This window comes from Columba livia, chromosome 3 (genome assembly GCF_036013475.1).
Source record: "Columba livia isolate bColLiv1 breed racing homer chromosome 3, bColLiv1.pat.W.v2, whole genome shotgun sequence".
NCBI lineage: Eukaryota > Metazoa > Chordata > Aves > Columbiformes > Columbidae > Columba > Columba livia.
In genome coordinates this window covers 96,935,506-96,963,222 of record NC_088604.1, presented here as the reverse complement: position 1 = coordinate 96,963,222, position 27,717 = coordinate 96,935,506, and the positions used below count along the sequence as shown (strand labels likewise).

General features: G+C 43.8%; 1 protein-coding gene across 1 annotated transcript; it reads right to left on the bottom strand.

Moving 5' to 3' along the window:
• Positions 1 to 575: 575 nt before the first annotated feature.
• DTL (denticleless E3 ubiquitin protein ligase homolog) lies at positions 576 to 27,660 on the bottom strand. The gene is made up of 15 exons (XM_065058395.1): positions 27,449 to 27,660; positions 27,060 to 27,185; positions 26,172 to 26,270; positions 25,786 to 25,847; positions 25,574 to 25,694; positions 25,011 to 25,076; positions 23,818 to 23,933; positions 23,081 to 23,154; positions 22,051 to 22,154; positions 20,960 to 21,064; positions 18,925 to 19,037; positions 15,154 to 15,243; positions 13,199 to 13,337; positions 8,361 to 9,223; positions 576 to 6,877 (listed from the first exon to the last, which is right to left on the bottom strand). The coding sequence occupies exons 1-15, from the start codon at positions 27,492 to 27,494 to the stop codon at positions 6,809 to 6,811; spliced, it is 2,193 nt and encodes a 730-aa protein (XP_064914467.1). The 5' UTR covers positions 27,495 to 27,660; the 3' UTR covers positions 576 to 6,808.
• Positions 27,661 to 27,717: the final 57 nt, after the last annotated feature.

Here is a 27,717-nt window from a genome sequence, read left to right as displayed (position 1 = left end):
TATGTACAACTGCAATGGACCTGTTATCACTTGGAGCCTTTAAATCAAGACTGAATAACTTCAAAAATAAGAACTGCTGTAGCTTAAACGGAGCTAAAGATACCATGTTGAAATTATTAAAAAAGAGTATTTGGACTTAATTATACATAATTCTTTCTGGTCTTTAAGTCTATATCTAGTTGCACAAGCCTGGAGTAATGGGTCTTCCTGTTGTAATCTAGCTGTACTTTTAGTCCCTCAAATTTTTCCATTATGCTCCAATTAAAATGGATATATACTTACTCTGATTAAAAAATATATAATCCAGTTTGAGGCTTAAAAGTGAAAGGTAATCCTTGACTTTAATTTTGCTTTTGCTCTTTTGGTTCCACATTCTAGTATTGTAGTGCATATTTCTATAAAATAATTGACATAAAACGTTTCTTCCTAAGTTATTTTAAAATAAGTTACATATGGGCTCCTTCCTGTTTGCTTTCTGCTCTTCCTTGCTTACCATCATATTTGGCATTTTGTGCAGCGCAGATGGAGCACTTCGTTACGGTCAAAACTGTTCTCTGAAGGATGACACAGGGACATTGTATAGTAGCAGAGTGTATTTTATTTATTGTAGATGTGGCCATACACAAATCAGAGAGAGAGAAAAATACAAGGGTTCTGTTTTATCAACAGAGTGTAAAGAAACAGAGGGTGATAATTTTCCCTCACTTGGGAAACTGTTTAGGTCAGCTTCAGGAGGAAAAGCATGAAATTTCATCTTAATGGACCTGAAGATCACAGAATCACAGAATGTTAGGAATTGGAAGGGACCTCAAAAGATCACCTAGTCCAATCCCCCTGCTGGAGCAAGAACACCCAGATGAGGTTGCATAGGAATGTGTCCAGGCGGGTTTTGAATGTCTCCAGAGGAGACTCCACAACCTCCCTGGGCAGCCTGTTCCAGGCTCTGTCACCCTCACTGAGGAGAAGTTTCTTCTCCTATTTAAGTGGGACCTCCTGTGTTCCAGTTTGCACCCACTGCTCTTTGTCTTATCATTGGTTGTCACCAAGAAGAGCCTGGCTCCATCCTTGTGACACTCACCCGTTACATATTTATAAACCTTAATGAGGTCACCCCTCAGTCTCCTCTTCTCCAAGCTAAAGAGCCCCAGATCCCTCAGCTTTTCCTCATAAGGGAGATGCTCCACTCCCTTAATCATCTTTGTTGCCCTGCACTGGACTCTCTCCAGCAGTTCCCTGTCCTTCTGGAACTGAGGGGCCCAGAACTGGACACAATATTCCAGGTGCAGTCTCACCAGGGCAGAGTAGAGGGGAAGGAGAACCTCTCTGGACCTACTAACCGCCCCCTTCTAATACACCCCAGGATGCCATTGGCCTTCCTGGCCACAAGGGCACAGTGCTGGCTCATGGTCATCCTACTGTCCACCAGGACCCCCAGGTCCCTTTCCCCTACACTGTTCTCTAACAGGTCATTCCCCAACCTATACTGGTACCTGGAGTTGTTCCTGCCCCGATGCAAGACTCTACATTTTCCCTTGTTATATTTAATTAAATTTTTCCCTGCCCAACTCTCCAGCCTGTCCATGTCTCTGGATGGCAGCACAGCCTTCTGGCGTGTCAGCCACTCCTCCCAGCTTGGTGTCATCAGCAAACTTGCTGATAGTACACTCTATTCCCTCATCCAAATCATTGATGAATACATTGAATAATAGTGGTCCCAATACTGATCCCTGAGGCACTGCAGTAGCTACAGGCCTCTAACTAGACTCTGCCCCATTGACCACGACTCTCTGGCTTCTTCCCTTCAGCCAGTTTGCAGTCCACCTCACTACCTGATCATCTAGACCGCACTTCCTTGGTTTAGCTGTAAGGATGCTGTGGGAGGCTGTGTCAAATGCTTTACTGAAGTCAAGGTAGACCACATCCACCGCCCTGCCGTCATCTATCCACCTCGTTATGTCCTCATGGAAGTCAATGAAGTTGGTCAAGCACAACTTCCCCTTGATGAAGCCATGCTGACTGCCCCTAATGACCCTCTTATCCTTTATATGCCTTGAGATGGCTCCAAGGATAAGCTGTTCCATTACTTTCCCAGGGACGGAGGTGAGGCTGACCAGTCTGTAGTTACCTGGGTCCTCCTTGCCCTTTTTTGAAGATTGGAGTGACATTTGCTTTCCTCCAGTCCTCAGGCACCTCTCCTGTTTCCCACGACTTAGCAAAGATGATGGAGAGTGGTCCAGCAATGACCTCAGCCAGCTCCCTCAGCACCCGCGAGTGCATCCCATCCAGACCCATGGATTTATGGACGTCCAGGTTGTTTAATTGCTCCCTAACCCAGTCCTCATAAACCCAGGCAAACTCCTCCATTGTCCTGACTTCCTCTGGGGCCTCAGGGATAGGGGGCTCCTCAGGACAGCTTCCGGCAGAGTAGACAGAGACAAGGAAGGCATTCAGTAACTCTGCCTTCTCTGTATCTTCTGTCACCAGGGCACCCACCTCATTCACCAGTGGGCCTACATTGCCTTATCTGCCATGTATTTGAAACAGCTCTTTCTGTTGTCCTTGACCCCTCCCTCACAGTGTTTAATTCTAAGGAGGCCTTAGCTTTCCTCATTGCCTCCCTACATCCTCTGACAACAGCCTCATATTCTCCCCAAGTGGCCAGTCCCTCTTTTCATGATCTGTAAACTCTCCTCTTCCACTGGAGCTTACCCAGCAGTTCCCTGTTTAACCATGCAGGTCTCCTGGCTCCCTTCCTTGACTTCCTACGTGTCGGAATGCTCTGATCTTGAGCTTGGTAGAAGCAGTCCCTGAATGCTAACCAACTATCTTGGGCCCCTTTACCTTCAAGTACCCTTTTCCATGGGATTTCCCTTAGCAATTGCTTGAAAAGGCCAAAGCTTGCCCTGCTGAAGTCCAAGGTTGTGATTCTGCTTGGTATTCTGTTCCTGCCACCCAAGATGCTGAACTTCACCATCTCATGGTCGCTGCAACCAAGGTAGCCCTCAACCTTTACCGCTTCGACAAGACCCTCCTTGTTAGTGAGGATGAGGTCCAGCAGTGCACCTCTCCTAGTTGGCTCCTCCACCATCTGCATGAGGAAGTTATCATCAAGGCACTGGAGGAACCTCCTGGACTGTGGCTGGCTGGCTGAATGGTCCTTCCAGCAAACATCAGGGAAGTTAAAATCCCCCACAACAACCAGGGCCTGTGACTGTGAGGCTGCTCTCAGCTGCCTGTAGAAGGCCTCATCAGCTTTCTCACCCTGATCTGATGGCCTATAATAGACACCCACAACAGTATCACCCTTGCCAGCCTGTCCCTTAGTTCTCACCCAGAGACTCTCAACTCAATGAACACTCCCATTTATTGCCAAACCAGTACTGGCTACAAAGAAACCTTAATATCTGACCAAAAAGAACCTCTTTAAGAGGCATTCTGGGTGCAAGACCCACATGTAAACTCCTGAATATTGCAATACCTCCACACACCAAATGCTTTTGCAAATTCCTGGCTGGAAAGTGTCTCTTTCTAAACAAAACTTGTTAAGAAATTATATGCCACATACAGACAGCACCTAGAACATTTTTCAATGCCAGAATAGTGTGTTTTTTGTTAAGCTCTGTAGGTTAGCTTACAGGGTGGTGTGGACACTCCATGGATCATCCAGGAGATTGCAGCCATGGTCAACGGCTGCAGAAACAACAGTGCCAAAGGAAGGCTTCAGCACTCCTAGACCAACAAGAAACTATCAGCTCTACACTTCAAGAAAGAGTATGACAGAACAGTCCCCTCAGTGGCAATGCTGGCCCCACACTCCCACTTTTGTCCCCTCAGCGGTTTCGGTATAACTAGCCACTGAGTCAGGGAACTGAGGCAATTAAATTTTGGGGTTTTTTTGTAGTTAACTTCCCCAAGGGATTGTTAAGTCAGTGCTGGTACCAGAAGAAATGCTTGCCAAGGCTTGCTGACCATGCCTCTGTACAGATTCTGGGAGTGCCTCTTCAGTTTTGACAAGCCAGGTTAGCTCAAGCCACCACCTAACTGCTGTGAAACTAAACTGGTTGACCGCTCATAGCTGAGCGGTGATGGGCAGAACTTCCAACAGAGCAGGAGTAACAACTGCTGCAGATAGTACCATCATAGTCTGCTGTGGTCATTCCCAAATCCCACTCGGCAATTAGAGGGTAAACACTGAGGACAGAGACATCATAAGCAGTTATCATCTGCATGGAAAAACCTGCAAGATACATGAAGTGGGATTTACATATAGGATTTGGGAATAGTATCTCAAAAGGCTTAGTTTGATTATAAAAGATTGAGTGCAGCATTTCTGTAAACGCTTCAGAAGGCAAGGTAATTCAGAGGTATAGCTTGCTGGCTCATAACAAGAGCTCAGCTCCTTGAATGCTTAGTTCAGCAATTTCTCAGGTAAAGAGAGCACTGGTTACCTTAAACCACGTGACATATGGTTCATATCAGCAATTCTTCTATGCTTTTGGAATCATGATTTTATCATGATAAGGTCAAGGCAGTTGGTCATAAAAGAAGATAAGTTTCAGCTAATTCTCCTAGGCTCTGAACCAGGTTCACGTCTTCTTAAGATGAAAGAAATTACGCCTGGTGGTCCATGAAACAAGTTGTTCCACTAAACAAGTACTATTTGAAAGGAGAAAATCTCACATCCTCTCACAATATCATTCATCCAAGTGTAACCCATTAGTGTAAATCACCTCTAGTAGCCATTTACAAGATATAGGAGATAATGGTTTGGATGCAGAACATTTCTCTGGAGGAAGAAAATGTTGTGAAAGAAGTGGAGAAGCATGAAATCCTATTGTTGAAATGTCTGATGTCTCTCATGTACTTCTAGAGGGTCCACATCTCCTTATTCTACAAGCTGTTATTTGCAAACTGAGTGGAAGAATCCTGCATGAAAAACTGGCTGTAGGCAAGTCAGGTTGTACCATATGCGGTTGTTCTAATAATTAGAATTAAGACAGCATGAAATCCCAAAGCTACTTACGTTAGGTTATGTTTCTACTACTTCCACCTTAATATCCAGAAGAAGGTTAAAATGAAACTAACAGATTTTTTTAATTCCTGTTTTGCCCAATATACTAGATCTATTCAGATAATCACTTTTTAAAAATCAATTTTTTTAAAAACTAAGAACTATAAAAAAATGCCTGAAGCACTACGTTACCTTTCCCACTTTCCTAATGACACCTCCTCAAAGCTAATGCGGTGATGAACTGCAATTCAGCAAAAAGGAGAAAGTCGTTCTTGCCCCTCTAGGTCCCTGAGTGCTCCTGCTAAAAGATGCAGCTCGATGGTGACTACTTTCATTTTTCTTTAAAAAGCACACCACATATTAACTTTTGCTTTGTAGCTGTAAGAGACCTTTCACAAAAGCCAGTTTCTCCCAAGTCATTTATTTCCTTACAAAATACAACCTATGACATAAATACAAGCCAGTATGTTTTCTTCTAATCCCTTTCAGCTGCTGTACTATTCAATGCTACTGTAAAGTAGATGCAAAAATTTCAGATGGAAAACATAAGTTGGCCAGATCACATCTCTTACAAATACCTCAATTATTTTGCAGTAGAAGAACTTAATAGGGATTCAGAGCTGTAAGAGTTAATAGGAACTGTTATGCCAGAAGACAGAATAAATGCGCCCACCTAAGATACAGATCTTGGACTAGCTCCCCCTGGGGAAAACGTGACTGTGGAGTTGGTATCATTAGCTAGCAGGACAGTGATCTCATTTCAGTGACCTTGTTCTGTCAGCATCAGTGATGACTTACAATGGCAAAGCATTTAATATTAATATGTAAACTCTGTCAAGTGCTTTCTAAAATGTCAAGTGCCACAACCTCCATTTTACAATCTATTATTTTATAGATACCATATTATAAAAGTGTTATTAAGTTATAAGCAGTTATTAATGCCTTTGCTACATAAAGGCTGAATCCGTAAGATGTGACTGAGCAACCGCCTGTTAAGGGACAACTATTTGGAATAGATCAAACTAATTTTTCTAACGTACCTTGCTAGTATTTTATTTCAGAGAAGTGACAAGCTGTTGCCCTCAACAGCTGTAGTGCTGATGGTTCAAGAGCCAGCTAAGTCAGCAAACACAGGAGTTTTCAGACTGGGAGAAGCAAGGGGATGGCAAAAGGAGCACAGGCATTACATACTTGATTATACTTTGTCTCCTCTTAGACTATAATCACCATCAGATGGACTCAGGATGTTTAAAAGTCTTATATTTACTTAACACATTCATAAATTCCCTGCTGGAAATGGGTCATCATGATACTAGAGGAATAACTAGAAATGACATTCAGAGCAAAGTAGCTCAGATCTACCTCCAGTAAGTTTCTCTACACACATTCCAACACTTGCTTTTCAGGAGGGTGTAATGATTTACACATTACTCTTAAGTAGAGGAAGTTTCAACAGTAGATTAGTAACACAAACTGACAAGCTATATGTGCCTGTCAACAATGCACAGCAAAGCTGTTGCTGTCTTTGGCCTATAACAGTTGCCATGTAAAAATACTCTGCTTTTCCTTATAAAAAGATCCATCGTCTGAAGTCAGTAAGAGATCATGAGTATCTCTAAGTATTATGTAAATTTTCCACACTCGGCTGACTTCAAGTGTTAATGGCTTTAAAAGCAGGAGAATAAAACCCCAAGTTTACGAATGTCTAACAACAAACTGTGTAATCCTGGCGCATCATTGGTGGTGTTGCTAAATTTGCTCTTGATATCACAGTGTCAACATCCAGGTGCAACTGCTTCAGTCGTTTTGTGGCTTTCTGTGGAAGTATGTGCAGATCTTCCTCATGGAAACTGAAGTGGTTGCAGCCTAGAAAAAACAAAACCAACAAGAAACGTTTCTAGGTTAACAGTTCATATGCTGCAGGAGTCTTAAAGTCGCCTTCTATCATTGCTCTGGTCTGATAGCTTCCCAAATAAGATAATGAATGAAAGGTTCTTTGCCGTAATCTGTTTCTCTCACAGGTAAGAGGCTTACTACCTCCCGGGAACACTGGCTGAAACCTCGGGTAGACTTACTGCCACTGGAAAAGCACTCTGGCTGCAGTTTCTCCCTACAGCAGATCAAAGGGCTGCAGGTACCCAAGATGTAGCAGATCAACAAATACTGCTGGTATTCCAGGCATCTCCTTAGGCTTCGAGTACAACTCAGGAGCATCCTGAAATCTGAACTGGAGCATACTGGGCAGGAAAGATAATTGTTCTATAAGAATCTTTCTCCAGGGCAAATCTCTCTGTCTTGTATTTAAGTACATGCAGCATAAAGCACAAGTAGTTGTAGGTTTACTATAACCAAGATTTCTTGGTGAAGCCACAATACAAAGAGCTCAGCTGCTGTGCTTAACTGCAGGAGTGGTGGCTTGCACACTTCACATCTGACAGAAGTACTGGAAGATGTGAAATCAGGTATTTTACTAAAATAAGACTTAATGATGGCAACTTCTAGCATTAGATATTCAATTTAGAGTACAACTGGAATTTGATAAGTGAAACTTTACATAATGTCTACTGAAATGAGACTCAGCCAAAGACATTGTGGGACTCAGAGCCCAGTTTCAGACACAAGTGAAGTTTGGTTTGTTTTAAAAAACATAATTATTGTTTCTCAGTTTGCATATCAAACCCTCATGCCAACTTTTTTAGCTACTTTATAAGCTTAACATTCAGATCGTAGGATGAGCTCTGTGCCAGGCTTCTTGTACATGAAAAGTAGGATTATGTAGGTTAAGTCCTGTCTTCTGACTTTTGAAATTCCTTTATTTTCTGCTAGTTTTCAGTTGAAGGAACTGAAGGCATTATTTAGTCCCATGGTTTCAACATGGGTAACAAATTGTTTTGCTACCTGAGCTAGAATAAAATTTAGCTCTTTCTTCCAGTGCTGAAGTGGATTTCCAGTAACATAATCAGGCAGATGTGACGGTGAACACACAAACAGTAGATCTGCCAGGAAAGGTGCTGTCATTGTTGTGCTTCTCAGAGCAAGCTGTATTTCAGATGACAGCTACATCCTTTGAACACCTGACCGGGGACTGGGAGGATCACTGATCTCCTGTGTGCTCTAAGTCCCTTTAAAGTGAGGGACATCAACATCCTAAAAATTCTCTTCCCGCATGGAGGGGATTAGTAGATAACAGCATTAATGTATCTGGCTTATTAGGCCAGAAATCATCCCTTCTGTCCTGTCCACAATCAAAGGGATAATTCTTTGAATGCTTGAGCAGGAGAGAACAAGGGCAGAGTGGCAGCTAGGGCTAAGTGCTTTCATGACCACTGTCACTGACGGTCCTACTTACAGTTTTCGGCGAAGTGGCCGCTGCCACAGTCTCTCGTCGTTTGGCACCAGGACTGCAGGATGACGGGGGGCTGTTTGACGTGCTCTGGCTGCCAGCTCTGCCAGTCCGGAGCTTCTCTCCCAGAGCAGACAACCAATTTTTTCTTTCAGGTGAACTATTCTCTTTATCTACTACCTCAGTGTCTTTCCCATATGGAGATCTGAAGAGATGGGGAGGAGTTTGAATGCCTGATAGATTAATACGGCTTCCAGGAAAGGAGAGCTCTTTTTGGCTGCAGCTGGAGCCTTCGCAGTCTTTGTCCAAGTCAGCCAGACTGAGGGAGCCTTCATCATCAGCTTTTTGGTCTGCGGCCAAGTGACATAAATTCAGCTTAGATTTCTTAGCCGCATGGTCCAGTTCAGTCACACAGCTACAGGCCTGCAGACACTTCTGCCCCACATCATCCTCCTTGCTGCACTCGAGCCTTCTCTTGGCACGCTTTTCAAACTGTGAGTGTGGGGCTTTAGGAGGGCAAGAGGCTTCCAGGAGACCTTGGGTGACTTCTGCCAAGGCTTTTCTAGGAGAAGGAGCCTTTGCCCCCACTTCTGGAGAAGAAGAGCACGGAGTCCTTGTAACCCAATGTTTAATGGACATTTTGGAGGAAGGGTTTGGTTTGGGAGAAGTGCATGGGCTGGCTCCGCTCCGCTTGGCTGGGGCGCAAGCTGCCGCCGTCTGGGTTTTGAGAGCGCCTGTCGGAGTGTTTGTAGGCAGGGGAAGGTCTCCAGAATAAATGGGAGCACAGGCAGCCATCCGTGGCGAGGAATTACAGGGGCTGCCCACTGTGAAGGCCTTGGCAGGAGTACTTTGTGGGCTGGCTGTCGGTCCTGATGGGGGAGAAATAAGTAGTCTGATGAGGAACACAGAAGAGCAAATTAAAGACAGCCCTTTTATAAACAGCCATTCCAACCAGGAGATGAATTCAGCGCTGACCCTGCTTCTCAGACATACCCTTTTGAATTAAGAGGTTGCATAAATCCCTCTAATTTTGGCTAAACTGGTACAAGTCCTATGTAAAACCCTCCATCATACTGATAAGTATAATACAGTATATTTGTGTAATGTCTGATGTCTATCCCTTCTGTAACAAGCACTCCTATGTGAGCTACAGCCAAAAGATGGATGGACAGGGAAAACAGATTGTGCACATTTATCTGGCCTTGCCGGAAGCCTCGCAGTGGCTCGGTCCAGACCGCTCTGTACCGAGATGCTGCCTGACAGCAAGGCTGGTCTGCACCTTCCCCACCTGCGCTGCCATCTTTAGTGTCTGCATAGCTGGGGCGAGGGACAAAGGTAATGAAAGCAGGCCCCACAGCTAATTACAATACCAAGGAAGCCTTATGCCAGGAGTGTCAAACTCATTTTCACGAGGGGCCACATTATGTATAAATACTGTATTTATACAGTCCTAAAATTACATTCGGCCCCTTGAAGGCAACTGTGAGGCTGATGTGGCCCCCGGTGAAAATGAGTTTGACACCCCTGCCTTATGCTATAATGCCCTACTACATGAATAATGCTCCTGGTCAGGTGTTAATCGCTGCATATTTTAAAGGTTAAAAAAAAGACTGAGAACAGGAAAGGACAGGCTTTCATTCTCTTGTCATTTTGCTGAAGGATTTTCTGCAATGCTATATTAGTATGAAGATGGCAGTTATTTACCACACCCAGGGCAATGTGAGAAACTCTTCAACTCCTGAACAAGGACTTAAATTCCAAACGAAATAAAATCTGTCCCAAACAGATTTCACAGTGGCTTTTGAGCTTACTAGCCAAGATGTAAACTCGTCTGCTTTTAGAAAAGAGGTTCTGAATACCCAGCCTCTTAGTAGTCACAGACAGGGGCACAAGGACCTCACTTGTAACAGTGGGAATCATATATATCAAAGATCTTGGTCTGCAGCAGTATTAGAGGGGTTTAATTATTTATTTTTTGTTTTATTTCTGGCACCTTCCAACAGACAACGCATTAGAGGGTTCGTTAGATGCCCGCTTTCTCATTCATTTAGCTTGTGGTGATACAATTAAATAGGATAGCACCGTAGTTACTCTATACCTTCCCAGTGCTGAGCACAAGAGCTCTAAACATTTTCTGTATACCAGGGGTTTAGTCTGAACTCCTAATCCTCAGCATTAGCACTGTACTATAAAGCACTTCATTAGAACAACGAGAAGTGTAGTGTCAATAACCTGCCATTTTCTTTAGCATGCTGGCTGTCTCACAAATAGCATGTTAAGTGAGCATCTACATGACTTTTTGATTATACACCATACTAAGCCTCTTTCAGTACTTCCTTTTTCTGTGTTACCTACTATCCAAAATACAAGTACTGGTGCATCAGAGCAAAATTAAAGAGGATCACATATTAACAGATCCCAGTACAAATCACTCTAACACAATAAAAGAGAAGTCAAGACTCCTTTCGTGATAAAACATGCCACTTCACAACAACTTGTTTCAATCTGGTCTAAGAGAAAGTAACCACCAAGACTGGTTGTCCTAATCTTTACTTTAATGAGCACTTACAACACAATAACATCTCAGCTGGGGATTAGTTGCGCTTAAAAATCTAAGCTCCTAGAGGCAGAAAAAGCAAGCTCAGCAACTCTTGATCCTGAATGACTGTCTACAGATTCACAGAACAGGAATATTGCACTACTAGGTGGGTATGGGCAACTCTCAATCCCAAACCAGTCTGAAAGTTGGAGGAGGCACTGGATAAGGGGAAAAAAAAGCTATCTTGAGAGCTGGATGGGTGTCACAGCAAGAAGCAAACCCAAACTTGAGAAACAGCCCCAAACTTGAGATAAAGAATACAAAGATTGGGCTTTTTTGTAAGACTGCTTGCATTATTCAGGCTTCTACCAAGCCAGTTCCAAGCTTTTTCCATTTAAGCTGCTATTGAATGTAGCACAATACTGTAAATATCTGTAGTCAACCTGTGTTACACCAAAGCAGGTTATTTCAGATGTTTCGTACCTTTTGTGCTATGAATTTTCTAGAGTGATATAATCAATCTCCAGATTTAAGAGTCACAAATTGTCCACGCACAGGCCTGCTCCAGATTTGGTTACACAAAAACATAAAGAAAGTAGTGCAACTTAGGGAAACCACAAAAATAATTTCCAAAGAAAAGGAAACTGTGCTCACTATGCTTGACGATATAGGTCAACAGTCAATACACAACCTCAGTCTCACATTTATTGTTCCTCATAAATGGGTGTGGAACTACCTAGACCTCATCCCAGCAGGTCTGAAATATTGCTTAGCTTGCCAGCTCTGAATCAGTCTCTGCAGATAACTCCTACAATCTAACAGCACGTGCTTTGTGTTCAAGAGCCAAGGTCAGCAGGAAGCCGGCTGTTGTGATTGCAGTGTCTGTGTACTTCCTCTTCCCTCCTATGTTACTTTAATACAGCAAGAGTGAGGAGAAATAAGCTATTTTTCTAGCATAATTGTCAAAGCTGATGTGTAAAGTTTTAGTGTACAAGCTACTTTAGGTTTCAGGCTTCTGGACCAGACCTACGCTTACTTCTCTTTTGCTGAAACGAGTACACAAAGTGATTTTGAGTCCTATCTGAAGCAAGGGGTGTGCACACACAAACCATTTACCAGCTACGCAGAAGGCCTGGCACTCTCCCCGCTATTGTCCTGCAAACTTCCTGCAAGACTGTTACTCCCTGGCAGAAGGTTAGAGGTAATGTTATCCCGTTAGTGGGATTTGGAGACCTTCAGCCTTTATCTGTGCTAGCCAAGATGAAATTCATTTGGAGGGTGGCTAGAAAAGATAGGTGGAACACAGGAAGTCACACCACCAGCTGCTGGGAAGCTATTGTAGTCTCAGGTTCAGAGCTACACCACAGAGCAGCTCATCTTATTTCACTTTTTTTTTGGGAGGGTTGTTCTCCTTTCACCTACTCTACTGTAACAAAATGCAAGTTTCAGACAAGTCAAAAGTAGTGCGATGATCCGGGGCTCCTTTCTTCTAGTCTCAAGTTCTGTCCAGTGTGTAGCTTCTCTACAGGGGCCAGATCTGCTTGAGAGCTGTGAGCGCATGCTGCGTAGCTTGTCTGATCGCCTAGGCTTTGTAGAAAGGTATTGCATTTGTTAGCTAGTCTTAACATGTGAACAGATTAATGCTACCAATTAATTCTCGAACATTATGATTGCATCACGATTGTCTACATTCATTTTTGAAGTACTTACACTACATGGCATTTGTCTGTGTAGACAGTCAGTACCACTGTATGAAGCTGAAGAAAGAGGTGTAAGTAATACTGGTAGCAGCAGCAAAAAAATCTGTGCAGAATTCAACCACTGGGCAGGAGGAAACATTTCAAAGTTCCAAGGTGGTACATGAGCCATCAGCCCTTTACAGGTAAACTAGCAAACTGGAAAAAGTACATGATCTTACCGCTCTCAGGTATTATTTGATATTAAAAAAAAGTGTGACTTAGTGCTACAGCACACGCACACAAGATCTGCTTTGACTGTTCGACTATTGAACTCTGCTGATCCCCACTGAAGATCTGGCTGCCCGACAAGCTGTATTAATGAATATTTGCTTTGCAGTCTGCTCATATAGACTTCAGCATACTTGCAAGCTATTTCAGTCAGGTTTTCTTGTTGGTGGCTGAAGTATTTACAAGTAGAAGTGATTGTCTGGCTATATGAATTAATGCCTAATACAAACAAAAGTAGAACACTAATAAGAAAAGCCAAAGGCTTTTGTTGGTACAGAGAACAGCCAAAACTCAGAAGCTGTGTTGCAGAGTGAGACACCTCAGCTCAGGGGCCTTACCTGCTCCAAGTTGCTCTTCTGGTTTCTTCTGAGTGACCCAGCCCACCAAGTTGATTTTGTTGAATGCTGATTTCTCTTCCTCAGGATGATGTCGTAAGCGCCAAATCCTCACAGTGTTGTCGTCAGAGCACGTGGCAATCTGCAGCATAAATTAGTTTGTTGGAGTAACCAAGGCACATCCTCTGGATCGCTGGCCAAGTGAAAGAGAACAGCTACACCCAACACACCATGCCAATATGAATAAGGGTGAAGCCTGATTAAGCGGGTACAAGATTTGCCCGTAAAACAAAAAAAACAACCCCACTCTGTTTCTTTGCCATACCAGACAGCAGCATTTGCATTAAAGTTGGCAAGGTTGCCACTTCCACATCTTTCTGCAAAATGTCAGTCACCAGTAACTGGCTGCCTTGCACGGCTCTGTAACAGACACCCGTCTGCTCAGGAAGGGCCAGGGTGTATTTTGAAATCTCAATCACTCGGTAATAAAATGCAGCCATGCTGCTTTTTGCACCTGCATCCAGGTCTGTCTCTGTTACTCAGGAGCTTTTCTGCTTGGGGACAAATGTTTGCAACACACCAAGAAGGTGACATTGGAAGGCTGTTGCACCAGCCTCGGGCGCTTTCTCTTCAGAGTCATATGTCAGCAGTACCTGGCAGAGAAACCAACTCTGCTAGAAACGTTGGTCTAGATCCACACCGCAGCATCACAAGCTCCAAAAGGATCTGTGGAATGTCATCCAAAGAAGCAGCAGAACTCATGTAGCACCCCTTTTATGGCTCTCTTTGGACAGATTGGCTGATGACTCACAGAGGAATCAGCAGCAAGAAAAAGGAAATGCTGTGGCCAAAGTTCACAGCAAACTGGATGGGAAAGTGACTCTACTCTAACCTTTGTGACACCAATAGTGTACCTACAAAAGGCAGCTTTGCCTGTCAGGTCACTCCAAGCAGCTTCCTGCCCTGTCTTAACACCACATTTTCCACTTTTCTTCATGCTTCAGCATCTGTACAATGGCTGACTATTTCTTACCTGTGTCAGTAATGATTTTAAAAGCGGTATTGGTCTGCAATTCCAACACATCATGATCAGGATGCTGGGCCACCTCTAGATCACAGATTTTATCTAAAATGCCAATTCGCATATTTTTGTGCATCTTACACAACCAGAACAATTCCTCCTGTTTGGCCACAAGACTCCCACCCTCCTACACTGCAACGCTTTTCCGAAGACCCAGAGCTATAGTGCAAACCAGTGAGAGTGCCTGACTCGCTTAATATTATGGGATGAAAGAAACTCTGGCTATTATTAGGACACTATCTAGGATTTTTCAGGGTCGTTTCTCATTTTGAGCTAGGCCAATCATTTGAACCAACCTCCTGCTGCAGTCCTCTTCCTTTTGGCGATCTCTGGTGCAAAATTACTGACCCAATTTCACTGTAGGTTTTTGGGTATACACACAAATATGTCATTAAAACAGCTCCAATTTTGAAAAAAGGTCAAAATGAAAAGAGTCCACACATTTTTTAAAGGGTATTCAAAACTTCTTGCCGCTCTGTGTAAGACTTGCAGATGTATCAATGGTCAGACAGGTAAGAAAGCTGTAAGAATAGAACCATAGAACAAGCTTTTGGCTTATGAAAGCCTGGATTAAATAGTTTCACAGTTTTGTCTCTTACAGGTAGCGTCACAGGCTCTCATCAGAAGAGGTATTTTTTCTTTCGCAATTTCCTAGGTCTTATCAAATAGCCTAAATTATTTGAAAATAATTAAAAACTTCTGATACATTGTACTCATGTGACTAGCACTGTTTACTGCCCCCTAAATGAACAGTTTTAGAAATTATTGACTAAAAATTCCCTCCCAAATAAACAAATACTGCTGCAATTTTGAAAAGCAGATGTTGCCACATCACATCTTTCGTTTCATAGGAAAGAAAAATGTCTAGAAAACAAACCTTAGTGAAGTCTGAAGGACACCAAACAATGGAGGTAACTTCTTGAGAGTGACCAAGGAGTATCCGTGGAGGAAGGCTGGGCTCAGAAACCTTAAAAATTCCATAGAAAAACAAGTAAACAATCAGAAGTCCTGCAACCTAATTAATATACATCACTAAGAAAAGACCCCACAGCCCAGCTGTGAAACATGTGAGTCCTTTCCATCTTTCCTATATGAGATGGATAAATCAAACACTCTCAGCCTGTCATCATGAGACAGCTGAAGGAACCGAACCCTAAGGATCAGCTGGTGCTTCATTTCTCAAGGTGAAGCATCTGGTGAGCACTGAAATGTACTGACTTGCCTGGAAACACTTGTTTAGTTTCTGCTACATTCAGGATTTCTGCCTCCAGAATTGTCAGCCCAAAACACGACACAAGCATTTCGCTATATTAAGTACCTGTTCTAGGTAAGATGCTTACCGGTTTGGGAAGCTCATACTTTTATTAAGGGTCTGCTGCTGTTTTACAAACGCACCAATCACAGGTCAATAGTTTATTAAAAAAATAGAACTGTCACCAACAAAATCCTATGCATGAACCTTCACCGGGTTCAGAACTGCCATTTGTGCGACTGCCAAGTGCCTGTACCTCCTCCAACCAGTTGGACCACAGACCTTCTTAAGAGTTAATAAAAAAAGCTTCCTAAACCACTCGGGCTCATCCAATTGATCTCCATTTCTCTTACACCCTTAATAAAAAGAAATCTTGCTCCTGTTCTACAGTATTGTCATTAATCTTTGATTACAGCTCCTGTCAGTGACAGATGCAGCTGAAGCTAGCATTAAATGGCCCAAAGAAGAAAACACACATGCATCCAACTTTTGCGTGCTTTCAGCAGGCAATCCATTCTGGAGCTATGAGTCACCATTATTGATGTGACATTATAAGGGGGATTTAACCAGGGAGTTTGCATAAACAGCTAAGTGAATGAGCAGATTCTTTACTGTGTGGGAAAAGAAGCAGACGTATAAGATTTCAAAGGAAGATGCAAGACATGGGGGAAAGCTTCTGATTTACACACAGTTTTTTTTTCCTCTTGTGGATCACCTCCTACAACAGCCTGCAAAACTGCAATTGGATATCCAGCTTCAGATCTTAAAGTTGTTCTAATACAAACTGGTTCATCTTAACAGGCCACTTTTTTTTTTCCTGGCATAGCAAAGGTAATCACTTGACTAAATATCCACTAAAGGCCTTGGTCAGGGTATTCCCTTCCCTGCCAAAACATGTAATACCATGGAAACCAAATCCCTACTTAGGGAATAAACAACAGGAGATCTCAGTGCAGAGAACACCTTTGTTTATATTTAATAGCAGTCTTCTATAACACACAACACAGACACAATAGCGGTCTAGTAAGCACTGATTGCTGGAAGGAACACAGAGGAAGAGAATTACTCTTGCTGGGACACAGTGGTTTTACGCTATACTACAGTAAATCAGACCAACTACACCCAACTTATATTATTGTGAACTAAAGGAGGATGCATAGTTATAGCTGTGTCCACCGTGCTTGGCAAAAGAGAGTTGGCCAGGCTGTGCATGTTAAGTCAGGATTAGCCACAGCACATACTGCTTTTTGCCTGATTTGACAGGATATTGGTGGGGAAGTTAGAGCTATTGTGGAAAGGTTAAAAAGAGAAACCTAGGAAATGGGACTTCATTAGTTACTCTACCCACTGAAACAGCTGTTATATCCATCTTCAAGATTCTGCATAAAATAGTGGATGTAGTTTTATGCACTATGCGATACAGAAGCACTTAAATTTCGAGGCTGTGAGAGACCAAGGGGTAACTTAATATGGTCACATTGGAGTGAGGTGTGAAGTACAGCTGTACAGCTACACGTGTACCAGAGGATTCAAAAGACAATGGAAGTATGTGTCTATAAAGGAATTTTTTTTATTACCAGGAAGGTAGCTCAGCTAGGTACCATCTTTGTCCAGAGAAACCTCTCTGCTATCTGGCTTTTATAATCTTAGGGTTGTTGAAGAGTCGGTTCGTTAATTGACAGACCAGTAATTTAAAAACCAAAAACGAAGCAACAAACCAACAACACAATAAAGCAAGTGTTCATTGCCTGAAAGTGATGTATATGTTGCAAAAGCCTGAAACAGTGTCCTTGTCAGCAATAACTTGTAGCTACAGTGTTCTTTGGGAATTGCTGACCCAAACACAACTTGGCACTGATGCTGAAGTTTCTCAAAGAAATCATCTGGGTGGACAAATTCTTGCTCGGCCTTTCATTCCTCAACAATGTCTTGTCCTGCCTTTCATTTCTTTCTAGATATGGAAAGCTAGTGCTCTTCATTATGTTATTTCCAACATAAAACATTATTTGCTTCTGCAATATCTAACCATGTTTTGTTCACAGCATAGTAAATCCTCATCCCAGGAAAAGATACATATGTTTCAGAGTCAGTAAAAGCTGACAGCGTTTCAAACAAATTAAGGAGCCTCTGAATATGACAGATCTCAAAAGAGACAGTTTTGCTGGAAATCTCACTTTCTAACGTGACCATAGTATTAAAAAGTGATCTGATGATTTGTTTAATAAATATGCAATACAATCTGTCACCCACATGTGATACCAACAAAAGCCTTCTGTACACAAATGCATTCTAAATATGCTTAAACACTTAAGCTTTGAGATGTAATGACCTCCTTGAACGCTAACGTTCCCAGCCCCAGCCTGCATTTCAAGAAAGTATCAAAACACATGAACGTAGGATGCCCAGCCCAAGTCTGCAGGTATTTTTGCTGAACTTACACAGAACTTGAGGAAGAATAAAATGACACTTGGCAGGGGAGGATCCACGCTACTGCACTCCTGCTGCTTCTGAGTAAGCAACCCAGCTGCTTACCAGTGTTCTCCAAACCAAAGAGACTCCATGCTCAAACCACAGACACAGCAGCCTGACCCTCTGATCTTAAAGGTTTGTACGTTACTTTTGAAGTCATCATGGCAGGGGTAAACAAGTCAGCATTCCCTAACCCGAAAGAAGCAGTCACCTGTGGTTTCTGTCAGTTCTACGTCAATAAGAAGCCTACCCTTCTACTGCATGGCTGTCCCATATGGAAACCAGAACTTGAAGTGCACCTTGTTCTGCGGTCCCTGCTATTAACTTGATGACTTTGCGTTTCCTACATGTCAGCACAAGATGCCAAGCGAGGAAGCCTCTCAGCTGTCAGACAGTGCTTTGGAATTTTGCTGAAGGCTCCAGCTGAGCCATTGCTGTAATACAAAGGCTTTAACTACTGTAGATTAAGCATGATAAAAAGCTATGTCTGAAGCAAGTGCTGGAAAAAGAGGAATTGGGGGGAAAGAGTGCCCTTCAAAACAATTAAACTGTTAGGTTTCTGTTAATGTGCTCCATTGCTGAATATGAAGCTAGAACTGTCTGTCTACTTGTCATAGCTGGATGAGTCACCAGGACTGAAAGAGGATTTTAATGCCCATTAAAATCAGATTAAAATCAGCAACTTGCAATAAGCAGCAGTGATGAGAGACATACTGAAGGCAGGAGGTTAGCTCTGTTTTACATTAAACAGTTACATCTAACCCTGAGAGCAACAAACTCCGGGCACAACAGGCCAGGAGCTAACCCTAGGCTGCTGCAAGCAGGAGTGGGAGACAGGGAGTGTCCTACATGAACATGAAAAGCAAATGAAACGGAAGAGCAGAGCAGCTTGGGGCTGCACTCTTGGGTCTGTCCCAGTCACCTCACCTTCCAGATGTATGCGTTGCAGTCGCTCGAGCCACTGACTAGGAACTGGTCGTCTGGGCTGGTGCTGGATTTGATGTAAAAGGTTGAATTCTGGTGCCCGCTGAAAACTGCCACTGTGAGGAAAAAAGAAAAAAAATCAAAATAAAAGCCCCACTCAATGCATAGCGCTGGAGTGGGTTGTGCAAGCAGGGCTGATCTTACAGGCTTTTCCTGCCCAGCCGCATAACCTCTGGAGAAAGTGGAGAAAGTGGTTGCACTGCTCCCTAGCTCTGGGGCAGCAGGAAGTCTTTATTATTCACCTGGAGCCCTTCAGGCTTTCCAAATGAAGCAGCTTTACCTGAACAGCTCTCTCTGCAGCATTAGGAAGCAGTGGCAGTTTCATTAAAGCTTCAGCTTCACCCATGTCACAAGCAACCCGAGACATCACCTGGGATGCCCCACTACTCTGGTTATGGTTCCACTACCACCAGCCCCACAACATTAGCAGCAAGCATAGCGAGGGCCTTCTTCCACCCAGACGGCAAGGAGGGTGCTTGCTGCTCCTTCCTCCTGCTCCAGCACCTTTATTTCATCAACAAAACTTGCACCATGTCAACCGCGCTTGCTGATTGCCTATATTTAAAGCCCCAATAGTGTTTGTGAAAGCCGTGAAAGCATCACCCTGAATGATCGCCATTTCCCCTGTTGTGGGGGCTGGAGGAGCTGGTAGCCAGCACAGGAGCTGAGGGTGGACCTAGAGCACCCAGCTGCACTACATCACATCCTCTCATCGGGGCAGAAAGGTCAAGTTTCCTGATGTAGCACCAGGCACGGCTGGCACCCCCTCTACCAGCCCTGTTTTAATAGCAGTTTTGGTAAAGGAGCTGACCCACAGACCAGAGGACAGGTGGCTGCGTTTGGTGGTCTTTGAAAAATTGCAAGACCCCCAAAATATCCCTTAATTTTCACCCACAGCTCTCTCAGCACAGCAACAGCTACGGGACAGCGAGTCCCTTCCTAAGCCAGACCTACCCGCAAGTCCTGCTAGAGTGAGGAATTTCCTCACGCCCCCCCACAACCTCCAGCTGCCTCGAAACCAGACAAGCGCAGCCACAGCAGGGACAAAAGGAGAGAAGCACAGAGCAGTGGGCAGGCGCTGCCCTCTGCGGGAACAGCCACACCACACAGGCTTCATACGGCTGGCTGAACTGAGGTTGCTCACTGGGTTTTATCGGCTTCATCCAGAGGAGGCCAAGGGTGGGATGCTCTGCGCTTTGGAGAGAGCCCACTCCCATGGGGGGACAGGATATTGTGTATTTCCACAGCTCAACAGTCACACCCATGGTAAAACTCAACAACTGACCTACTAAAATGTGCTACTTGCACCACTTTTTGACTCTGGAAGCATTCCCACCCACCACACTGCCTTCCTGAAGAGCAGACAGAAGGACATATTGTTCATTTAATTTCAATTAACTGAGAGACTGAGAAAAGCAACGGAAACTAAACCGCGTGTCTGGCTGGAATGCATCTAACAAGTTTTGCTGCTTTCTGAGAAGCAGCCATTGGCTTCTGACATAGCAGCTTCGTGTACCAAAATCTGTGGGCTGTCTTGTCAACATAAAAGTCACAGACGCAGAGCTGAAGGAATGAAATATCTGAATAAGACCATTTTACATGGATTCCTATCTAAGAGCTTGAAAAATCAGTGATTGCCAGTAAGCACGAGATTCAAAGTTGCTTCAGGTGGGTAGAAGCTGGAAACTATCTGTTCCCCACCAGAAAACATGTAAACTATCCTTAGTCTCAGTCTGGGTGAACCAGTATCTGCATTTATGCAAGTTTTTGTGCTATTAATTTCATGTGGGTGGCTTATCACAAAATATGATTGGCCCTTGCACAGATGCCTTCTCTCCTGGGTGGATTTAGATAGAACAGCATGGAATAAGTCTCCTAAGCATTCAAGCTGGTCTCTCTAAGTCACAGGGAGAAACTTGCCTTTCTATGGTCTGCAACACCTATTTTTTGCAGCTCTTTCCACAGATGTGGTGCATACCTGGAACAGTCCTTAAACTTGTCATGTTGAACATGTAGATACTGTCATCAGTGCAATTAGCAAACAGATTAGCACCGGTGGAATCCAAAACGAGGCTAGAATATCCTATAGACAAAGAGAGACGTTCTTCATCAGAAATAACTCCACAAAAAACAGGAATTCTCAAAGAAATGCCTAGAGAGGGAAATTTGGAAAGGATCTCTATTGTATAGGAGATTGATTGTTATTGGAAAATTTATTTGTCTGATAGAGCACTTGCTGGGGAAGGAAAGCTTCTAGAATAATATCTACGTTTTCTCATGAGGATTCAGGCTGATATTTAGAGAATATCTCACCTTCAGAGCAGGCAAGCGATTCATTTGATAGTTTCAAATGGACAACAGGAAAAACGAATTGTAGAATTTGTAGATTAAAAATAAACAGAAACCCTCATGCTTTGGTAGAAAAAGCCAAGTTCTGATTTGCTAGTGATTTAGGTTCAAAAAAAAATCTTTCCCTGACAGCACATTGTTCCACAAACAGCTCTTCAAGGATTACTCTCAGGTTCTTGGGACTGACACTGACCATTACCACGTCAAGATAGTTGATTAGATAAGTCATTGGGAATCACTGTGTTGCATCAGAGCATTGTAAGGCGTTAAGATATTGATACAAAGAAGCACAGAGCAGCATGAACAAGAGTGCTATTGTTTCTGATAACAAACAGCATTAAGTATTGCTCCACTCTGGAAGGTTATAATGTAAAAACCCAGTCTGGTCTGTTGCATTTGCAAGATACAATGCAAAGAAAGAGTTCAATCTGATTTTTCCTCATGCATCAAAACTACTAGCTGAATTCTACCTCAAGAGCCCTATCATTCCCTCATCTCCATTTCTGAAAATGCACTGCTGAAGCTTATGCAAGTGTTTGTCATTGGTGCAATGATACAAAAGTGGGGCACATTCACTCTGCAACTTGAAGATTTGGTATTGGCAATCGAAATACCCTGCTGAGCTTGTCAGTGTGATCACTAATTGGCTAGAGAGATGGCACTGTTGGTCCTTCTTAAATTCTCTTTGCACTTAAACAAATACATCCTCCAATAACTTACCAAGTTTGCGAGTACTGGTCCCAGGGTATAAAAAAGACTTGAAAGGCACCGGGTCCTGAGAGTAAGCCCCATAGTTTTTGCGCAAGTCCCATACTTTGATCACACTGAAATAGAAAAGCACAAGTGTCTTCAACTTTAAAATTTATTTTGCAATGCTGACAGGTCCTTTTGAGAGCACAGGAAGACAGATTGCTCATTACTGAGGAGTGTCCGGTGCTACGGAGCAGCTGAGCAAGAGCAGAGCAGAGACAGGCTGAAAGCAAAACAACTGCTCTGCTGGTTATGGATGAGGAAGTGGCATTGTCTTTTGTAACTTACACAACATCCAACATGGGTGCACAAGTCACCTTTCTTCAGCTAGTAAAAGGATATGCAAGGATGTCTTTGTACTCCTGACTTGTAGTTTTAAAAATGAAGGCCCTCAAGGTTTTTCCTCCTCGACAGGAGCAAGCCTCTCTCACGAGCCATAGGCAGGAGAGTCAATCTAATCTGGCCGAGAAAGGCTCTGACCACACGGAGCCTGCTAAAGAATTGAGTTCTGAGAGGGTAATCGCCATGCTAATCAGTGAGACAGTTTGCTTGCGCTCCAAGATCTGCACCAGATCTGGCACCTAGAAAAATGCACCCTTTGTGACTCAAGGCAACATTTTCTCAAGCATGCCTACACATATCCAGGCACCAACCACCCACTTGCATCCCAAAACAGCTCTCTAACAATACTCTGTTTACTTGAGGTCCAATAAGTCCATGAGAATAGAGAGGGATAGTAAGAACTGCTCCCGTTCTGCCCTATAGCTAAGACACTAAAATGAGCATTTACCAAATATGCACAATTTGTCCCAGCACTGCCACCTCCAGTAAGGAAGAAAAGCAGCATTCAGCTTTGCCAAAGCAAGCTAGCAGCATAGCTCTGCTGAATCTACCTAATAGCAACTGTAGCTTTGTGGGCCACTGTGTGATCTTAGGAAAAAATTGCCCAATTTTTTTGTGCCACTGTGAAGAACAAGCAGAATAGACAGAAAAGCCTTACCCATCAACAGCTCCTGCAGAAATAAGAGTATGCTCGTCCTGAAGCAGCACCACAGTTACACTCTGCTGGAAATCCTAGAAGGAGAAAAGGGAAAAAAAAAAAAGGAAATAAAAAGCCCACAACATTTATTTTCTTTCAAAGTCAGCAAGATCTTGCTGCTTAGTCCAAGGTCAAGTGAATACCAAGGAAACCTCCTCCTAGCCAGGCAGGAGAACCTCGAAACACACAACAACCCTTCGAACACTCCCACAAGTGCAATTGCTACTGAGCAGTAAGTATTTGGGCAGCAGTTTGAAGCTAAACCTTTCAGGTCAGAGATAAGAGAGCTGCCTTCATCACAAGGTTTAATAGATTAAATAAGACTAGGTCTTCCTGCAGTAAGCAGTCATTTGTGTGGTCAAATTAAAGAAAAAAAAAGTTACAGCCCTCCCTATCTTCCCCCTCAAAAGAAGAATGCTGGGCCACTTCTTTCCTCTCTGGAAAAAAAAGATGTATTTTCACACGGCACTTGCACAGAGATGGTTTTGATGGCTCATGTGTTGTTGGACAAATAAACAATGTCTAAAATTAGCCATAGCAAGTGACAATAACAAAAAAACTACCTCTGCAAAGATAAACTGAAGCAATTATGACATCCAAACCAAATATTTCTCGTGATAATTACTTAGGAAGGCTTCTATGAACACCATTGTCCTCAGAAGACAGGCCTACTTTTCATTTGTTCCCCAGATACCTACCACCAACGGAGCAAGTCCCTTTAGGTTCTGCCTCTTCTTCTTTGGTTTGGAAGGAGTGTGCTTGTCGACCACATTGTGTGCTCCACTGATTTGATTCACTTGCCTATAAAATCCATCTGAAAGAAATCAAAGACATCTCAATTAAACATTTCTATGCAGTTTTTCCATCACTTTAATAAAACAGGCAGTGGCTGAGACTAACCTTTAAAACCATTTAAAATAATGTATTCTGAAAACAATTGCTGGTTACATATGAAACCAATGAGAAGAACACAGTACAAAACAGAAGCATATACAGCAAAAAATTGCAGAGGTCAGTGTAAGCTAGAACTGGCTTCAGCGTGCAACCTCATCTGGAGTGTTCAACCCACTTCATCCTGAGCAGAACTGTACTCATAGATAGGTTTCCAGTGCTTTTCCACTTCATAATTTTCTAGTAGCCTTTGGCTGCTACTTCTCACTTTGTGAAACTTACTGCTGTACTACAGAAAAGTGACTTTTCTACCTTTTTTTTACCCTATACTTTCCACATCAGTCATGTGGAGCTTCTCCTTTCCCCCAGCTGCAAGTCTGAAGAGCCTGGGACAGATGAAAGAGTGAAACTTGTTCTGATAGCACAGGCCAGGAAACTTCCGGGATAGAGAACTGGGAAGAGGCGTAAAGGCATGACCTGACCAGGGAAGGAAAAGCTCCAGGAAACAGAAAGAGAGGAGCAGAATGAGCTCACCCTGCATTTAGGAGGTGTTCCCACAACATATTCAGTTGCTCCCAGGACTCACAATCAACTTTGCTCCTGCACTTTCTGCCTTCCTTCCAACTCTGGCAGGAATCTTCCCAGCTTTGCTTCATCCCTCTGAACGGCTCTGACCTGAGCACTCTCACCCAACCCATCTGTCTCCTTGCTTGTCCCACACAAGGATGTTTTCTGTACCTCCTTATCAGTATTATCAGAACAGCATGTATATCATGCTGTTAATGAGACTGTTGCAAAGTGCAAAAAACATTAAACACAGAAGGAATACCTATTCTGCCCCTTTACTGTACAAAAGCAGTCCACTGTTATCTGACAAGCCTCTTCTTAGAGAAGTGTTGCCTATATTGTAATCAAAAACATTAGTCCAACATGTACATCTGAGTACTGTTTTTACACAAGATACTGAGCTTTTTTGATATGGATCTGAAAGTTTGGTTACCTTTTTTGTTGCATCTGGTATCCCAAACCATGATGTTTCCATCTCTGCCTCCAGTACAGAAGACAGCTGAGAGAGCGAAAAAGAGTGCTATTAGCTTTCAAAAGTTTTATTTTAATTAGCCGAATGCTGTACAATGCCATCTATGTGCCTCTGGCTCTTTTGCCCCAGCACCTGGGATGCCAGTCCTAGAAATATAAAACTCAGGCCAGTCTTCTGCCATGCTTTTTGACTAGTTTCCTTAGTCTTCCTAGTCTTTCTTTACTACTACTCTAGAGAAAACAGCTTATGAAAAGAATATTTACAAATTTATGTATGGAAGTAAGGACTGAATTATTTCAATATCATGTCTTAAACTTGCCCAAGATCAGAAATGTGCAGATATTAGCAACAGGTCACCGTGAAGTTCCAACAAGTTAGTTTTGCTTCACTGGCTAGGCTGCTGCTCAGTTTGCCTCTCCTATTTTAACTGACAGTTTCCAAAGCCCCTTTTAGCCCCCAGAGGACCGATGTGCCAGGAGGAAAGATGAAGGGAAAAACAGACAACAGGGAATATCAACATTTACCTTTCTCAAATCTAGAAAAAGCAACTGACTTGAGGCTACACTGGTGACCTTTACATATGCCAAGAAGCTCCCCGGCTCTCACATCCCACACCTTGGCTGTCTGATCTCCCGAAGCAGTGACCTTCAGAAGGAAAAATAAAAAGCTTCAGTCACTTTCTGCACACAGTTGCCAAAGCATTAAAAATAAAATTAGGTGGGAAAAGACTGCTTACAATCCTGTGTTCCCCTGGTACCCAGGCAAGGTCAAATACAGCATTTGAGTGAGCCTGCCATTCTAACAACAAAACAAAAACCAAGATTAGCTCAGTGCATTGCAGTGTGATATTTTGCAGAAGACTAAAGAACACCAGACACTAAAATCAGAAAACTTGTCAACAGCTTCCCTTAGGCAAGAAAAACAACACAGAACAGTTCGCTTACTACTGCTGTAGTAAGGGCACAGTCACACTGCTGCTCTGTGAAAACTCAGCAAAGTATATGAAAGGATTTAAGTACTGCCCACATTTATGTTTAAATGACTTGCAAGAAGCTTCCTTTGATTCCAGTAGGTCTAGTACACGACATATCAAATGAAAATCACTTTTTGTATAATATATACCTTTAAAGATGAGTTTGCTGGTAGTTTGAGCTTCAGTATCGTACAGTCTAACAAATCCTTCTTCATTTGCAACTGCCAGTACGTGCTCCAAGTTCGGGGCTGAAAAGAAATCAAAATATATTTGCGTATTATGTAGCTGAATCATAATGTCCCTGTTCTTTGTGAAGGGCCACAAATACTTCAAGTAGGGTACACGGCAAATAGATAGGCTTGAAAAAGAAGTATTTACATAGCAATTTAAATGTTCAAAATGCAGAAATATTGGCCAACACTTTTTTTCTAGATGTTTCATTCAGGAACTACGATACATGGGCAATCAAATGGCTCCAGGAGCAACTTTTGAGATAATGGCCTCTTTCACCAGCTGTGATAGTTCTCTAGTTGTAGTTTTCTGTATCTATACCACCTATCATCTACAACCTCCAGTACTTTCTGTGGATGTGCATTAGAAAAGCAGGAAGCATGTATTTATCACGGGAAAACGCTACATGTCACAGTCTAGTGACATCCATCCGCTTCTTTGATTTCTACATACTCCATCCTGTCATATATTTTATACACTTTGGACAAAATTCAGTTTTTCAACTATGTAGCCTAGCGCTGTCACCAAGAGGACATACCTTGAAACAGACAAAGCTGAAACAAAGAGGCTTTAAAATAAGCGCTTTGTAGTCACTTCTTTAAGGGAATACTTTTCACCCATATACCTACAAGCACCATGTTGCAGTTTATATCACATTTAGATACAAGTACACTGTTACCAGCTCACTTTAAGGCAATAAACTTTAAAACCAAATAATGAGACACATTAAAAAATAAGAAGTTTTGAGTGCCAACAGCGGACCCCACACCCTGGCCCCTGAAAGGGCCTCTCGAAGGTGACTTTACCTGCAGAAAAGGCGCAGCCGAAAGGAGGGACGGGCATCCCCGTTTCCCCGCAGGACAGGTGGTCATCTTCTCGGCTGCACTGGTAGCTGTCCAAGAGGTGCTGCAGGGGGAGCGGCGAGGACCGACCTACGGCGAGACAGACGGGCCGTAACCGCACCGTACAGCACCGGCGCGGGCGCGAGGAGCCCCGAGGCCCCCGCAGCGGCTGTGGAGGCGCCCGAGCCGCCCATTCTGCCGCCGGGGAAGTGGGGGGGGGGGGGGGTCCAACCCGGGGGCTCCGAGGCCGCCGCCACGGCAGCGGGCGGCCCGGGCTCTCGCTGCCGCGGCGCCGCCGCCCGGGGAAGAGGCAGCGGCGGGCCGGGCCGCAGCGGGGCGCGCGCGGTACTCACGGGGCGGCGCGGCCGAGGCGCGGCGGAGCAGCGCGCGGCACAGCATGGCCAACAGCAACCGGTGCGCGCGGGATGCGACTCGTGGCGGCGACTCCCGCCACCGACCGACCCGCCAAACGCGCCTCGGCCCCTCATTGGACAGCAGGCGCCCGCCGCGCCGCGCCCCCTTCCTCTGGTTGGCTGGCGAGGAGGGGCCGGGCCTGCAGGCCACACCCACCCTCCAAAGCGGCACAGGGATGCAGCCGCTGCGAGCGGCCGCGGCCGGTGTG